We start from the raw sequence: 16877 nt of genomic DNA, 5'->3' as shown, positions 1-16877 counted from the left end.
CCTAATGAGCAAAGTGCTTAACGGTGTGTATTGCTCATGCGGTAGGCTGAGTGAGGAAGGTAGTGTAATGAAAATGCATACAAAAATACACGTACTACTGCAACCTTACACCTGCTCTAAAGTCATGGCTTCAATGTACACAACAATCCATCTCCTCCCCTTTGCCTTTTTTTTGTGCTATAGTTCATGTAGCTATGAGACACAACACCTAATAGCACTGACTTAGACTAGGTTCACATTGCGTTAATGGGTTAACGCTAGCGGACTCCGTTACATGGCGAATTTGTCTCAATTAACGCCGTGCAACGGATCCGTTAGCGCACCCATTGACAGCAATGTGCTAAAGGATCTCTAGTGCATCGCTAGCGCATGCCATTTTCGGCACGCGCTAGCGATGTCCTGTTAGTTTCGGACGGACCGCGGATGCTGCTTGCAGCGTCCGAGGTCCGTCCCTCGCTAGCGCAGATCGGGCATCTGCGCTAACGGGATCGCCAAACGCGATCCCTTTTCTGACATTACGTTAGCGCAATCCGCTAGCATATGCGCTAAACGGATTGCCCTAACGCAATGTGAACCTAGCCTAACAGGCCTCTTTATGATTCTCCACTGAACATTTCATTACAAAAATTTATTGACAAGCAAATTGTAAAATAAAGCTATAAAAAAGCTAGCATTAGAAGAGGAACTAAAAATTGTACAACCTCTTGGCTTAATATCATAAACTACTAGTCCTCGCATTGATGTCTACAGTTTGTATCCGTCTTCGTCAGTTAATACTTGAATTTTAGTACAATTTGTTGCTAAATGCAGAATTTATGAAAAAAATGTTTTTCTTGGCAGATGACTGTGCGTCAGAGGGACATCTGACAGTTACTGATTTTGAAGCAGCTGATTATGGTATCACACCATATATATATGAAGAGTATGACATTATTCCAGATAAACCCCCAGCCCTTCATAGCAAAAATTCATCTATTCCTTATCAACAGGTCCTATCTTCAGATTCATTACAGACTGTTAAGCAAAATAATAACAACAAAAGCGATGCTGAACATCAAAAAGCTCATTTAGGGAAGAAACCATTTTCATGTGCAGAATGTGGGAAATGTTTTACCAAGAAAACAAGGCTCACTGTACATGAGATAATTCACACTGGGGAGAAGCCATTTTCATGTTCATTATGTGGGAAATGTTTTAACAGAAAAGAAAGTCTTACTGCACATCAGAGAACTCACACTGGGGAAAAGCCATTTTCATGCCCAGAATGTGGGAAATGTTTTACCAAGAAATCGAGTCTTACTGTACATCAGAGAATCCACACAGGGGAAAAGCCATTTTTATGTGCAGAATGTGGGAAATGTTTTACTTGCAAAGGGGATCTCATTAAACATAAAAGCACTCACTTAGGGGCAAAGCCATTCTCATGTTCAGAATGTGGGAAATGTTTTACCAAGAAAGCAAGTATTGCTGTACATCAGAGAATTCACACAGGGGAGAAGCCATTTTTATGTTTAGAATGTGGGAAATATTTTAACTCCAAATCAAATCTTATTGCACATGAGAAAATTCACACAGGGGAAAAGCCATTTTCTTGTTCAGAATGTGGCAAATGTTTTATCCAAAAAGCTAATTTTTGTGCACATCAGAGAACTCACACAGGGGAGAAGCCATTTTTATGTCAAGAATGTGGAAAATGTTTTATTGACAAAACAAATCTTGTTAGACATAGCAAGACTCACAAAGATGAGAAGCCATTTTCATGTTCATAATGTGGGAAATGTTTTACCAACAAATGAAATCTTGTTGCACATCTGAGAACTCGCACAGAGAGAAGCCATTTTCATGTCCAGAATGTGGGAATTGTTCTTGTAAATCTAATCTTTTTATAAATCAAAGAATGCACACAGAGGAGAAGCCATTTTCATATTGAGAATTGGAGATTGAAATGTTTAACAAAGAAATTATATTTTCTTACACATCAGAGAAATTACACAGGGAAGTAGCCACTTCATAATTTATAAATTTATTTTATTGACGAAGAGTACTAGAAAATTTACAGTAAAAGTTAATGATTAGGAAATGTGCTGTATGCAATGAGCAATAAAAATCAGCAAGTGTAATGCATATAACAATCCAAAATATTTCATCATGTATATAAAATACTTTACTTTTTTGTGAACACTACAACTGCATCTAAAGAGGTTGACCAGTCCTTCTCTGGTATACATGCTCGGGACAGTTGCTGAGGCAACCGTCCGACAACAAACATCTAACAATTATGGTGTCTTATTAATCAGATGAGACCAACTAGATGGTTCCCTCTTCAAGTGTCCTAATTAAGTACAACAGCATCTACCCGCACCTGATACCAGACTACACAGGAGAGGTGTTGAATCGCCCCTTTAAAATTTGTAACCAAGGATTAATAAGCAACTGCTTTTAATGCTAATATCCATCTTTTTGTATCTATTGTTTCTATTGTCTATGAGTTAAGATAACGCCATAGGACCTGTGTAGTTGAAGGAGAGCTGGTATGGTTTGTATAGAAGTATTGAAGGCTGAATTACATTAAGGATCTCAGGTTTGTTAAGGCACTTTGGCGTTTTTGAAATTGTCCTTTTGTTCGAGACTAGTATAATTACCCAGCTTTGTATTGTCCTATAAGATTTACCGAGGACTTTTCACCAGTTTTAGCATTTTAACTGACCACATAATGAAATATTGGCTGCAGACCTGAGTAAAACTTGGCTTTTATTTTTTAATTTTTCCTCTCCGTTGCTGAGATATTAGCTTGTAAAGTTTAGGCCATTATTTATGTTATAGTTCAACTGGGTGTTACCACAGATTTGCCTCTGGGGACTTGTACTTCTTCCCCTTAATGAGTTAACAATCATAAGTAGGCAGCATCATGCAGGAGAAAAAAAGATTATACACCCTCCTTTCATCACTGATGTCTACAGCTACTATTTAGAGATACCGCGGAGCTATGTATCATTATAAACGATTTCAGATCTTATCGAACAGCAGTCAGTGAGGGAGGAGGACACCAGAACCAAGAGCATTGTGAGATAAGATCTTGAAGTGTTTGATACTGTTTTGTCTCAGGAGGAGAGGTGGATCTCTAAGCCCTAGGAAACAGGTACTGGAAGCACTGGAGACTGCTGAGAGACAGTACATCGGGAGGTAGATATCGGATGCACTGGAAGCCGCAGGACGCATATGATGAAGGTGCGAGAGTGCCTGGTAACACATGCCAAATAGGTACCATTTAGGCTACGTTCACATTTGCGTTGTGCGGGGATGCGTCGGCGACGCAACGCACAACACAAACAAAAACCCATGCAAAACGCATTGTTTTGTGACGCATGCGTCCTTTTTTGGTATGATTTTGGACGCAAAAAAAATGCAACTTGCTGCGTCCTCTGCGCCCTGACGCTTGCGCCAAAAAAGACGCATGCGTCACAAAACGCAAGACAACGCATATCAATGCGCCCCCATGTTAACTATAGGGGCGCATGACGCATGCGTCGCCGCGGCTGCGCCCGACGCAGCCCCGCAAAACGCTAATGTGAACGTACCCTTACCCTCAGACACGCTTCCTATTTTCAACAATTGAACTTATCAGCCATTTGTCTCCAACGACAATACAAATAAGAGCCGGGATGGGTCGAAACATTGTTTTTTGTCACTATTTTTTTGCCGATTCATTTCCTGCACCTTCTTCCACATCAATGCTTTTGTCTTATTCACTATGTGTGAAATAAACTTTCTGCAAATGTTCATCAAGAGTGTGCGGTGATTCATTACCACTCCATGACAGGTGTGTAACTGTACCCCTCTCTCCCTTTTATTGCTCCTTTCAAATGATTCCATAACAGCCAAAAGAGGATGAAATCAAATTGTGAGAAAAAGAGCGACCATCGAGCTGGATGGGGAATCAGCCTGCAGATACTCCAGGTGTTTGTGGTATAGATTGTCACTGGGAAATTAGCTAGTTCAAGAAGATGTCGCCAATCCTTAGTGTCAAATTTTATGACTAAGAGTTCATGGTCACCAATGGAATAATTCTATTCTTCTGGAGAAAATTTTGTGGAGAAAAATCCAGGTATGATTTCTTGCTCTAGACATATTTTTAGAGAGAAGTGCTCCTACTCCAATAGAGGCATCCAGTTCAAGAAAGAAAGGTCTGTTCACGTCAGGATAGGTCAGGACAAGAGCAGCATAGAAACCAGTCTTGAGTTCTAGAAAGGTTTGAACAGCAGCTTCTGACCAGTTCTGGAAAATGAATGCCCTTCCGAGTTAGGATCGTCAGCAGAGCAACCACTTAGGCTATGTGCACACGTCAGGATTTCATGCAGAAATTTCCTGAACAAAACTGGACATTTTCTGCAAGAAATCCGTATGCGGATTTTTCGCATATTTATTGCGGATTTTTTGTGTGTTTTTCTGGAGGTTCTGGGATGCAATAATATAGTGGGAAATCCGCAAAAAAAATTTCGCGGAAAAAAAACGCAACATATGCACAGAAATTGCGGAATGCATTCTAACTGATAGGATGCATACAGTATGTATGCATATTTTAAGCATGTTTATCGCATTTTTGTAGCGAAAAATCTGGAACATGTGCACACAGCCTTAAGTAGTTTTTATTTAACCCTCAACTGGTGAGGTGGGGTTTCCTATACCCCAATGAAATCTCTTATTTCTACAGAAAATGCAAAGATCACGTTTGTTTTAATCGTTTTCTTATTGGCGATTGATTACACGAGTATAACACATTTTTGACACCCACAAGTATCAGAAAATGTAATTACTTTGATAAAAATAAAGAAGTTTTCAAAATTTGAAAATGTGTAAAAAAAAAAAGAATTACATGAGTGGTGATGTGATAATATCTGTAAAGCGCTGCGGAATATGTTAGTGCTATATAAAAATAAAGATTATTATTATTATTATGTGAGGTTCAGCAAGGCCAAGACAGCACTAAGCGACAGCTAGCTCTGCTATGCGTGGCCAGAAGAGAGAGGCCTTGACGACATCCTGTTGACAAGGAAATGGATGGAAGCTAGTGAGAAACGTATCCTCATACCAGCATTTTTCAATGAATGGCAGCCGAACAAAAATTCCCTGGGGTGTGGCAAACCCCACCTCACCAGTTGAGGGTTAGACTGATGGTAATAATGAGCAAATTCACACACGCGGCTCCGCTCCGTACACCTTGAGCACATGTGGCTCTGCTCCGTACCCCTCGTTCACACGCAGCTCCACTCCATACACCTCGAACACACGGCTCTGCTCCGTACACCTCGTACACACGCGGCTCCGCTCCGTACACCTCGTACACACGCGGCTCCGCTACCTACACCTCATACAACCCAGCATAGCCAGCCACTAAACTCTAAAACTTAACATTTAATATGTATACCTCTAAAATTATGTGTACTTTAAAAAACAGTTTGGTGCTCATGTTTAACCGTGCACTAGACAAGAAAAATGGCATGATCTCACCCAATTGCTGTCTCTCTTCTTGTTATAGATTCTTGTGCTTATTGAGAGCACGGCGTGGGACGGAGACCAATAGACCTTTTCCGATGGGGGGGAGAAAAAATAGGTAGGGGGGGAAAGGTTTGAAGCTATCTTCCCTGTCGTGCCCCGTGTATAAGACTCCCGCCCTGACAAGGGCAGTCCCCAAGTTTGAGCCTACTTAGTGAAGCCCTTTAGTTAGTATAACCACCCTGGATAGTGTGTCCTCTTTCTCTTCCCAACGCGTTTCCCTCCCCGTTACGGGGGTTCATCAGGGGAATAAAAATGTCCAGGTTAAAGGAGGTATTCTGCAGTGGCAGACATAACCTCATTCAGCGGCGTCCTCCATGTGAGGATAAAGCAGTCCCTCTCTTGTCCAATCTGGTTATCATTAAATAAGGGAGGGGGAGGCACCTAGATTCCAATCTGTCATCACTTCCTTTCAACTTGTGTCAATCATACACTTAGTTCAAATGTTTCAAAACCTATCAAAAAGATCTGATATTGCGTTCAGAATAGTTTATCCGGTACTTTAAGCGATCTATAAATACTCTTTAATTAGTTTCAAGGCCCTTTTTACCATTGAGCGTCCCTCAATAACACCTCTGTGCAATGGTGCGTCTGCGCACGTTCCCTTAAGCCAGCGGCTCCTTGATCCTATCCTGGATCTCCCAATCTATTGTATTATCTTTGCGCTCTTTGGGGGACTTGGCACATCTTCCCATTGTACTTTATCTGTTACCAATGTCCCCCGTTTCTCTTTATGCACCTAGATATACACCTCCGTGTATTAGAGCCACCGCGCATGCATACTCTAGCCTATTCGGCTTCTCTATCACCTGACCTCAGGTCCTGGTCAGTGTTTTCTAAATGCGCTTTCTGGCGCATGCGCCCCTGAATTGATCAGCTGGTTTATGAGCGCAGTTCCTAGTTCATCTTCTGCGCCGGCCATCTCTTGCGCCTGCGTCTTAATTAGATGCATCCTTTACCCTGTGACATTAGGACTCCTCAGCAGGGAGAAAGGTACATAATTAGGGATATATATGCGCTCTACATAGTACTTACTACGCTTTTAATTATTTAAATAAACAGTCCCTACACTAGAGACACAGTAAAAGTCTCGGTATTCTGATTACCCTCCTTTTACATGCGATATCATTTTATAGTCATTTCTACAGGGTGGAGCGCGGTAATTTGCTGATTTGGGAATGAAATAAAAAAATTATGATCATTAGAAAAATTTATTTTATATTTTAATTATACTGAACAGTAATGGAATTTTTAAATTACATGGTTTTAAATAGTGTATCTGGCAAATGTCGACCTTCGCTATCCACACACTGCTGCATACGTTTTCTGAAGTTTTCATGAACTCTAACAAGCATGTCCACTGGTATTCTGCCAATTTCAGCTTCAATATTGTTCCTTAGGTCTTCCAAGGTGTTGGGACGGTTGATATACACCTTAGACTTCAGGTAACCCCAAAGGAAAAAATCGCATGGGGCTAAATCTGGTGAGCGTGCTGGCCAGTTCACATCTCCCCTCAAAGAGATAAGCCGTCCAGGAAACATTTGCCTCAAACAATTCATGGTAACCCTCGCTGTGTGTGCAGTGGCACCATCCTGTTGGAACCATGTATCCTCTAGTTCCATTGCCTCAAGAGCCGGCTGAAAATAATCCTGTATCATAGACAAGTACCGTTCGGAGTTCACAGTTATGGCACGACCATTATCCTGAAAAAAGTAAGGACCAATGATGCCTACTCGTGATATGGCGCACCACACAGTGACACGGTCCGAATGCAGAGGTCTCTCGTGAACTTCTCTGGGGTTTGTTTCACTCCAGTAACGCATATTTTGTTTGTTTACACACCCACTGAGGTGAAAATGTGCCTCATCAGAAAAAAAACACAATTGCGTCACGGGGTATCGTTGCTAACATGTCTTCACAACAGGTCCGCCGTGTCAAATAGTCCCATGCTGACAAATGTTGGACCACGCACATTTTATACGGGTGAAAATTCAGTTCATCATGAAGAATCCGGTGGAGAGAACGTCTTGAAATGCCAAGAGCAAATGATTGCTTCCGAGCAGAGCGTTTCGGAGATTGCAGTACTGCTGCTCTAACTCTCTCGATGTTTTGTGGTGTTGTAATCCTTCTCTCAGGTCCCCTTCGTACACATGACACATTCCCTGCTGTTCTGAATGCATTCACCCAATTTACAATTGATTGCCGTCCAGGAACACGTCCGCGTGGAGGAACAGCGAATTGTAAACGAAAAGCACGCTGCACTGCAATGATAGAGTGGGCATTTGAAAAATACGCTTCAACACAAAATGACCTCTCCTCACGTGTCCACTGCATGATGGCAACTGAAAGGCAGAGGAATACAAATCTCCCATCAGCCACTGTAAGCCACACCCACTCTCCCCTCTCTTCGACCGACAGTGCCGCCACAGCATGCAGTGCAAAAAAGCAAATTACCGCGCTCCACCCTGTATATCATATTCATGTACCTCCCTTGTCCCAAGTATACATATATACATGATCCTTTCACCTTGTAGCGTGGCTGTTCACACATTATCTATTAATGCCCCACATTAATGTACACTAGTGTCATGGTGAAAGATACTCTTATAAGCTGCCAGATTGCAGCCAGGGTTTACTTTTAATGGTTAATCATTTAACCTCTTTCAAAGGTCATTTACCATGACTCAGTAGACACCCCCCCCCCACACACACACACACCAAGACACAATCTTATTTAGACGCTTGTATGTTTATTGAGGATGGAGGAATTAAAGAAAACAACTGAAATTCAGCTGTTAATTAAGCCCCGAGGGCCATTGGGTATCCAGTCGATAAATCCACCGACATTCTCTTTGCAAGATTATTTTGTCGTACATTTTTATTCCCCTGATGAACCCCCGTAACAGGGAGGGAAACGCGTTGGGAAGAGAAAGAGGACACACAATCCAGGGTGGTTATACTAACTAAAGGGCTTCACTAAGTAGGCTCAAATTTGGGGACTGCCCTTGTCAGGGCGGGAGTCTTATACACGGAGCACGACAGGGAAGATAGCTTCAAACCTTTCCCCCCCTACCTATTTTTTCCCCCCCCATCGGAAAAGGTCTATTGGTCTCCGTCCCACGCCGTGCTCTCAATAAGCACAAGAATCTATAACAAGAAGAGAGACAGCAATTGGGTGAGATCATGCCATTTTTCTTGTCTAGTGCACGGTTAAACATGAGCACCAAATTGTTTTTTAAAGTACACATAATTTTAGAGGTATACATATTAAATGTTAAGTTTTAGAGTCTAGTGGCTGGCTATGCTGGGTTGTTAAAAGTGGTCAGACGTGATCAGGAACGATATGTTCTGATTTTTTTCCTGCTGAATTCCTACACCTCATACACAAGCGGCTCTGCTCCGTACACACGCGGCTCTGCTCCGTACACCTCGTACACAAGCGGCTCCGCTCCGTACACCTCGTACACACGGCTCTGCTCCGAACACCTCATACACACACGCCTCCGCTCTGTACACCTCGTACACGTGCGGCTCCGCTCCGTACACCTCATACACAAGTGGCTCCGCTCCGTACACCTCGTACACACCCAGCTCTGCTCCGTACACCTCATACACATGTGGCTCCACTTCGTACACACACAGCTCCGCTCCGTACACCTCGTACACATGCGGCTCTCGTACATCCACACTGTAAACCCCTCCTGACCCCACACATAAACGTCCCCTCATCCAGCACCATGACAACCAGCACAGCAGAGTCCTGCATACACTGAGGCCCCTGATCATGTGACCCCCTGACTCCTCCCCTCCTGTGACCTCATCACAGGTCCTGTGCGCACAGAGCAGCCATATATGTGGAGTGCGGCTCTGCAGGTGGAGGTAGGTGCTGGGGCCCCGTTATTCTCTATCAGGATTAGCCGCTGGTCACACTCGGCCATTTTTCCTCCCCATATAATAAATGGCCTTTCCCATCTCTGTGATGTTCCATTTTCCATGTTTCCCCCCTGAATACACACGTTCTCCCCCCGTTGCTGATCTCTGGGGTCTGACCTGTGACTTAGGCCGGCGTCACACACAGCGTAAAACAATACGGTCCGTATATTACGGCCGTAATACGCTGACAAGTCCCGAAAAAAGTGGTCCGTAGCTCCTCAGTAGGCAGGGTGTGTTAGCGTTTTTTGCGCATGGCATCCTCCGTATGTAATCCGTATGGCATCCGTAATGCGTGGTTTTCTCGCAGGCTAGCAAAACCAACATACCGCTATAGAAGTGATCCATGTGTCCCAAAAAGAAAAGAAAATATATATATACTGTCTATATATATATATATATATATATATATATATATATATATATATATATATATATATATATACTGTGTATATATATATATATATATATATATGTCAGTAGACACATATATGTATATATATTAATATTTTTTCCAGCGCTATACAGCTTGAAAGCCGGTAATTCAATTACCGGCTTTTTCTTTCTCCTTCATAAAACCCGACATGATTTGAGACATGGTTTACATACAGTAAACCATGTCTTCTCTCCATTTTTTTTGCAGATTCCACACTACTAATGTCAGTAGTGTGTATCTGCAAAATTTGGCCGTTCTAGCTCTTAAAATAAAGGGTTAAATGGCGGAAAAAATTGGCGTGGGCTCCCGCGCAATTTTCTCCGCCAGAGTAGTAAAGCCAGTGACTGAGGGCAGATATTAATAGCCTGGAAAGGGTCCACGGTTATTGGCCCCCCCCTGGCTAAAAATATCTGCCCCCAGCCACCCCAGAACAGGCACATCTGGAAGATGCGCCTATTCTGGCACTTGGCCACTCTCTTCCCATTCCCGTGTAGCGGTGGGATATGGGGTAATGAAGGGTTAATGCCACCTTGCTATTGTAAGGTGACATTAAGCCTAATTAATAATGGAGAGGCGTCAATTATGACACCTATCGATTATTAATCCGATTGTAGTGAAGGGTTAAATAAAACACAAACACAGTATTTAAAATTATTTTAATGAAATAAAAACAATGGTTGTTGGAGTATTTTATTCAACGCCCAATCCAGTCACTGAAGACCCTCGTTCTGTGAGTAAAGAAACATAATAAACCAACAATATACTTACCCTCCGCAGATCTGTAACGTCCAACGATGTAAATCCTTCTGAAGGGGTTAAAACATTTTGCAGCAAGGAGCTGTGCTAATGCAGGCTGCTCCTCGCTGCAAAACCCCAGGGAATGAGGCTAAAAATAGATCAATGATCTATATTTAGCTTCATTTGCGGTGAGGCGCCCTCTGCTAGCTGTTCATAGATCGTGGGAACTTACCTAGAAAGCCAGGGAGCTTTCTAGGTAATTTCCCACGATCTATGAACAGCCAGCAGAGGGCGCCTCACCGCAAATGAAGCTAAATATAGATCATTGATCTATTTTTAGCCTCATTCCCTGGGGTTTTGCAGCGAGGAGCAGCCTGCATTAGCACAGCTCCTTGCTGCAAAATGTTTTAACCCCTTCAGAAGGATTTACATCGTTGGACGTTACAGATCTGCGGAGGGTAAGTATATTGTTGGTTTATTATGTTTCTTTACTCACAGAACGAGGGTCTTCAGTGACTGGATTGGGCGTAGAATAAAATACTCCAACAACCATTGTTTTTATTTCATTAAAATAATTTTAAATACTGTGTTTGTGTTTTATTTAACCCTTCACTACAATTGGATTAATAATGGATAGGTGTCATAATTGACGCCTCTCCATTATTAATTAGGCTTAATGTCACCTTACAATAGCAAGGTGGCATTAACCCTTCATTACCCCATATCCCACCGCTACACGGGAATGGGAAGAGAGTGGCCAAGTGCCAGAATAGGCGCATCTTCCAGATGTGCCTGTTCTGGGGTGGCTGGGGGCAGATATTTTTAGCCAGGGGGGGGCCAATAACCGTGGACCCTCTCCAGGCTATTAATATCTGCCCTCAGTCACTGGCTTTACTACTCTGGCGGAGAAAATTGCGCGGGAGCCCACGCCAATTTTTTCCGCCATTTAACCCTTTATTTTAAGAGCTAGAACGGCCAAATTTTGCAGATACACACTACTGACATTAGTAGTGTGGAATCTGCAAAAAAAATGGAGAGAAGACATGGTTTACTGTATGTAAACCATGTCTCAAATCATGTCGGGTTTTATGAAGGAGAAAGAAAAAGCCGGTAATTGAATTACCGGCTTTCAAGCTGTATAGCGCTGGAATAAATATTAATATATATACATATATGTGTCTCACTGACATAAATATATATATATATATATACCTATTCTATGTGTACACATTTATTCTACCTATTCTACTGTAAGCTGTCAGTGTGATTTTACTGTACACCGCACTGAATTACCGGCTTTTCTCTCTAACAGCGCTGAGTATTTCTCGCAAGTCACACTGCTTGTCCGTGTGTAATCCGTATTTTTCACGCTTCCATAGACTTTCATTGGCGTATTTCTTGCGCAGTACGGTGACAAACGCAGCATGCTGCGATTTTGTACGGCCGTAGAAAGCCGTATAATACTGATCAGTAAAATACGGCAAATAGGAGCAGGGGCATAGAGAATAATTGTGCCGTATTTTTTGTGAGTTTTACGGACGTAGATTCTACGCTCTTACGTCCATAAAACTCGCATGTGTGACGGCGGCCTTATATGTCGCTGCTCCCCCCACTACAGAATGCTGCGACTAATGACTACATGGACGCCAATATCGCTGTACACGTTAGTAACGTTCGGTCCTCAGTCTCTTTCCCACACAAGGTCTCCTTGTTTCTCCCCATTCAGATGTTCGGAACATGGAGAGGTCATTAGTGATCGGCACCGGCCATATTAACCCCTTAACGACCAGGGGTTTTTCGGTTTTGTGTTTTTGTTCTCCTCCTTCCCAGAGCCATAGCTTTTTTATTTTTCCGTCAATATGGCACCGGATTCAAGTTAGTCTGCAGTTAGCTATTAGATATTAGTTAGTTATTCGATTTTCATGTATGGCAGTTAGCTATTAGTTATTAGTTAGCTATTCGATTTTCCATGCATGGTGAATTATACATAGAGTGGATATTGTTTGGGTAAAATTTTGATCAGGACTTTGAGACGTTTATTTTGACTACTTGTGGTCCTGGGTTATTCAAGTAAATCGCTTATGTCGCACATAATCAAACGCACTCAATCGTACGTAAATTCAATTTGAAAACAGGTACCCTTGACCACTAGTACTCAAAATGAACATATCAATGTCCTGAATAATATTTACCAAAAAAAATATCAACTCTATGTGTAGTTCTGAAGTTATTCACGTAAATCGCTTATGTCGCGAATAAACAAACGCACTTAATCGTACGTAAGTTCAATTTGAAAACAGATACCCTTGACCACTACTACTCAAAATGAACATATCAATGTCCTGAACAATATTTACCGCAAAAAATATCAACTCTATGTGTAGTTCAGAAGTTATTCACGTAAATCGCTTATGTCGCTAATAAACAAACGCACTTAATCGTACGTAAGTTCAATTTGAAAACAGGTACCCTTAACCACTACTACTCAAAATGAACATATCAATGTCCTGAACAATATTTACCGAAAAAAATATCAACTCTGTGTGTAGTTCAGAAGTTATTCACGTAAATCGCTTATGTCGCGAATAAACAGTCACTTAATCGTACGTAAGTTCAATTTGAAAACAGGTACCGTTGACCACTAGTACTCAAAACGAACATATCAATGTCCTGAACAATATTTACCGAAAAAAATATCAACTCTATGTGTAGTTCAGAAGTTATTCACGTAAATCGCTTATGTCGTGAATAAACAAACGCACTTAATCGTACGTAAGTTCAATTTGAAAACAGGTACCCTTGACCACTACTACTCAAAATGAACATATCAATGTCCTGAACAATATTTACCAAAAAAATATCAACTCTATGTGTAGTTCAGAAGTTATTCACGTAAATCGCTTATGTCGCGAATAAACAAACGCACTTAATCGTACGTAAGTTCATTTTGAAAACAGGTACCCTTGACCACTAGTACTCAAAATGAACATATCAATGTCCTGAATAATATTTACCAAAAAAAATATCAACTCTATGTGTAGTTCAGAAGTTGTTCACGTAAATCGCTTATGTCGCGTTTAAACAAACGCACTTAATCGTACGTAAGTTCAATTTGAAAACAGGTACCCTTGACCACTACTACTCAAAATGACCAGATCAATGTCCTGAACAATATTTACCAAAAAAATATCAACTCTATGTGTAGTTCAGAAGTTATTCACGTAAATCGCTTATGTCACGAATAAACAAACGCACTCAATCGTACGTAAGTTCAATTTGAAAACAGGTACCGTTGACCACTACTACTCAAAATGAACATATCAATGTCCTGAACAATACCAAAAAAATATCAACTCTATGTGTAGTTCAGAAGTTATTCACGTAAATCGCTTATGTCGCGAATAAACAAACGCACTTAATCGTACGTAAGTTCATTTTGAAACCAGGTACCCTTGACCACTAGTACTCAAAATGAACATATCAATGTCCTGAACAATATTTACCCCAAAAAATATCAACTCTATGTGTAGTTCTGCAGTTATTCATGTAAATCCCTTATGTCGCGATCAGGATCCTGCTGTGCCATCGTTGGTCGGTGCAGAAAGTCCAGAACTTTATTTCGTCGCTGGACTCCCTGCAGACATCGCTGAATCGGCGTGTGTGACGCCGATCCAGCGATGTGTTCACTGGTAACCAGGGTAAACATCGGGTTACTAAGCGCAGGACCACGCTTAGTAACCCGATGTTTACCCTGGTTACCAGGGGACCGGCATCGTTGGTCGCTGGAGAGCTGTCTGTGTGACAGCTCTCCAGCGACCAAACAGAGACGCTGCAGCGATTGGGATCGTTGTCTGGATCGCTGCAGCGTCGCTAATTGTGACGGTACCTTAAGCCAACTAGAACGCCAATCATACAACCCCGATGCAAAATAGCCACATAAATTTACGCCCTGCAATAGCTAACATGCACGTTGTAACGTTTCGTAAACTCAAACCTGTTAGTTCAACGATGGGTATAGACTCAACCACTGAGACATAACTAAAGTCTCTTATCTGCCTTTTAACCCCTTTACCCCCAAGGGTGGTTTGCACGTTAATGACCGGGCCAATTTTTACAATTCTGACCACTGTCCCTTTATGAGGTTATAACTCTGTAACGCTTCAACGGATCCCAGTGATTCTGACATTGTTTTCTCGTGACATATTGTACTTCATGACAATGGTAAAAATTCTTTGATAGTACCTGCGTTTATTTGTGAAAAAAACGGAAATTTGGCGAAAATTATGAACATTTCGCAACTTTCCAACTTTGAATTTTTATGCAATTAAATCACAGAGATATGTCACACAAAATACTTAATAAATAACATTTCCCACATGTCTACTTTACATCAGCACAATTTTGGAACCAACATTTTTTTTTGTTAGGGAGTTATAAGGGTTAAAAGTTGACCAGCAATTTCTCATTTCTACAACACCATTTTTTTTTAGGGACCACATCTCATTTGAAGTCATTTTGAGGGGTCTATATGATAGAAAATACCCAAGTGTGACACCATTCTAAAAACTACACCCCTCAAGGTGCTCAAAACCATATTCAAGAAGTTTATTAACCCTTATGGTGCTTCACAGGAATTTTTTGAATGTTTAAATAAAACTGAACATTTAACTTTTTTTCACAAAAAATTTAATTCAGCTCCAATTTGTTTTATTTTCCCAAGGGTAAGAGAAGAAATTGGACCCCAAAAGTTGTTGTACAATTTGTCCTGAGTACGCTGATAGCCCATATGTGGGGGTAAACCACTGTTTGGGCGGATGGGAGAGCTCGGAAGGGAAGGAGCACCGTTTGACTTTTCAATGCAAAATTGACAGGAATTGATATGGGACGCCATTTTGCGTTTGAAGAGCCACTGATGTGCCTAAACATTGAAACCTCCCACAAGTGACACCAATTTGGAAAGTAGACCCCCTAAGGAACTTATCTAGAGGTGTGGTGAGCACTTTGACCCACCAAGTGCTTCACAGAAGTTTATAATGCAGAGCCGTAAAAATAAAACAAAATTTTTTTCCCACAAAAATTATTTTTTGAGCCCCCAGTTTTGTATTTTCCCGAGGGTAACAGGAGAAATTCGACCCCAAAATTTGTTGCCCAATTTGTCCTGAGTTCGATGATACACCATATGTGGGGGGAACCACTGTTTGGGTGCATGGGAGGGCTCGGAAGGGAAGGAGTGCCATTTGAATGCAGACTTAGATGGAATGGTCTGCAGGTGTCACATTGCGTTTGCAGAGCCCCTAATGTACCTAAACAGTAGAAACCCCCCACAAGTGACACCATTTTGGAAAGTAGACCCCCTTAGGAACTTATCTAGATGTGTGCTGAGCGCTTTGACCCACCAAAGGCTTCACAGAAGTTTATAATGGAGAGCCGTAAAAATAAAACAAAAATTTTTTCCCACAAAAATTATTTTTTAGCCCCTAGTTTTGTATTTTTCCGAGGGTAACAGGAGAAATTGGACCCCACAATTTGTTGTCCAATTTGTCCTGAGTGCGCTGATACCCCATATGTGGGGGGGAACCACTGTTTGGGCGCATGGGAGGGCTCGGAAGGGAAGGAGCTCCATTTGGAATGAGGACTTAGATGGAATGGTCTGCAGGTGTCACATTGCATTTGCAGAGCCCCTAATGTACCTAAACAGTAGAAACCCCCCACAAGTGACACCATTTTGGAAACTAGACCCCCTAAGGAACTCATCTAGATGTGTTGTGATAGCTTTGAACCCCCAAGTGTTTCACTACAGTTTGTAACGCAGAGCCGTGAAAATAAATAAAAAAAAATCTTCCCCCCCAAAATTATTTTTAGCCCCCAGTTTTGTATTTTCCCGAGGGTAAGAGGAGAAATTCGACCCCAAAAGTTGTTGTCCAATTTGTCCTGAGTACGCTGATACCCCGTATGTTGGGGGGAACCACCATTTGAGCGCATGGCAGAGCTCGGAAGGGAAGGAGCGCCATTTGGAATGCAGACTTAGATGGATGTTATGATAAGGTAATTCAGTACCGCAATGGACATAGAGGTCAGAGCACATACAGTGACATGACAATAACCCAAAAACATAGAACGAGCTCTGGGACGTGGAACTCTGCTGACCGCAATCCCTAATCCTCTCCAACCACACTAGAGGCAGCCGTGGATTGCGCCTAACGCTCCCTATGCAACTCGG

The 16877-nt window shown here is 41.9% G+C and overlaps 1 protein-coding gene across 1 annotated transcript in view; it reads left to right on the top strand.

The window, feature by feature from the left end:
- Nucleotides 1-16877, top strand: part of LOC138666538 (zinc finger protein 850-like) — a 129149-nt gene that overhangs the window by 15277 nt on the left and 96995 nt on the right. Inside the window, exons 7-8 of the mRNA XM_069754750.1 lie at nucleotides 841-1761; nucleotides 12384-12402. Coding sequence (XP_069610851.1) covers nucleotides 841-1761; nucleotides 12384-12402 — 940 coding nt within the window. The remainder of the gene's footprint in view (nucleotides 1-840; nucleotides 1762-12383; nucleotides 12403-16877) is intronic.

This window comes from Ranitomeya imitator, chromosome 2 (genome assembly GCF_032444005.1).
Source record: "Ranitomeya imitator isolate aRanImi1 chromosome 2, aRanImi1.pri, whole genome shotgun sequence".
Taxonomy (NCBI): Eukaryota; Metazoa; Chordata; class Amphibia; order Anura; family Dendrobatidae; genus Ranitomeya; species Ranitomeya imitator.
The sequence above is the reverse complement of the archived record's forward strand: the minus strand, read 5'-3'. Positions and strand labels throughout refer to the sequence as shown.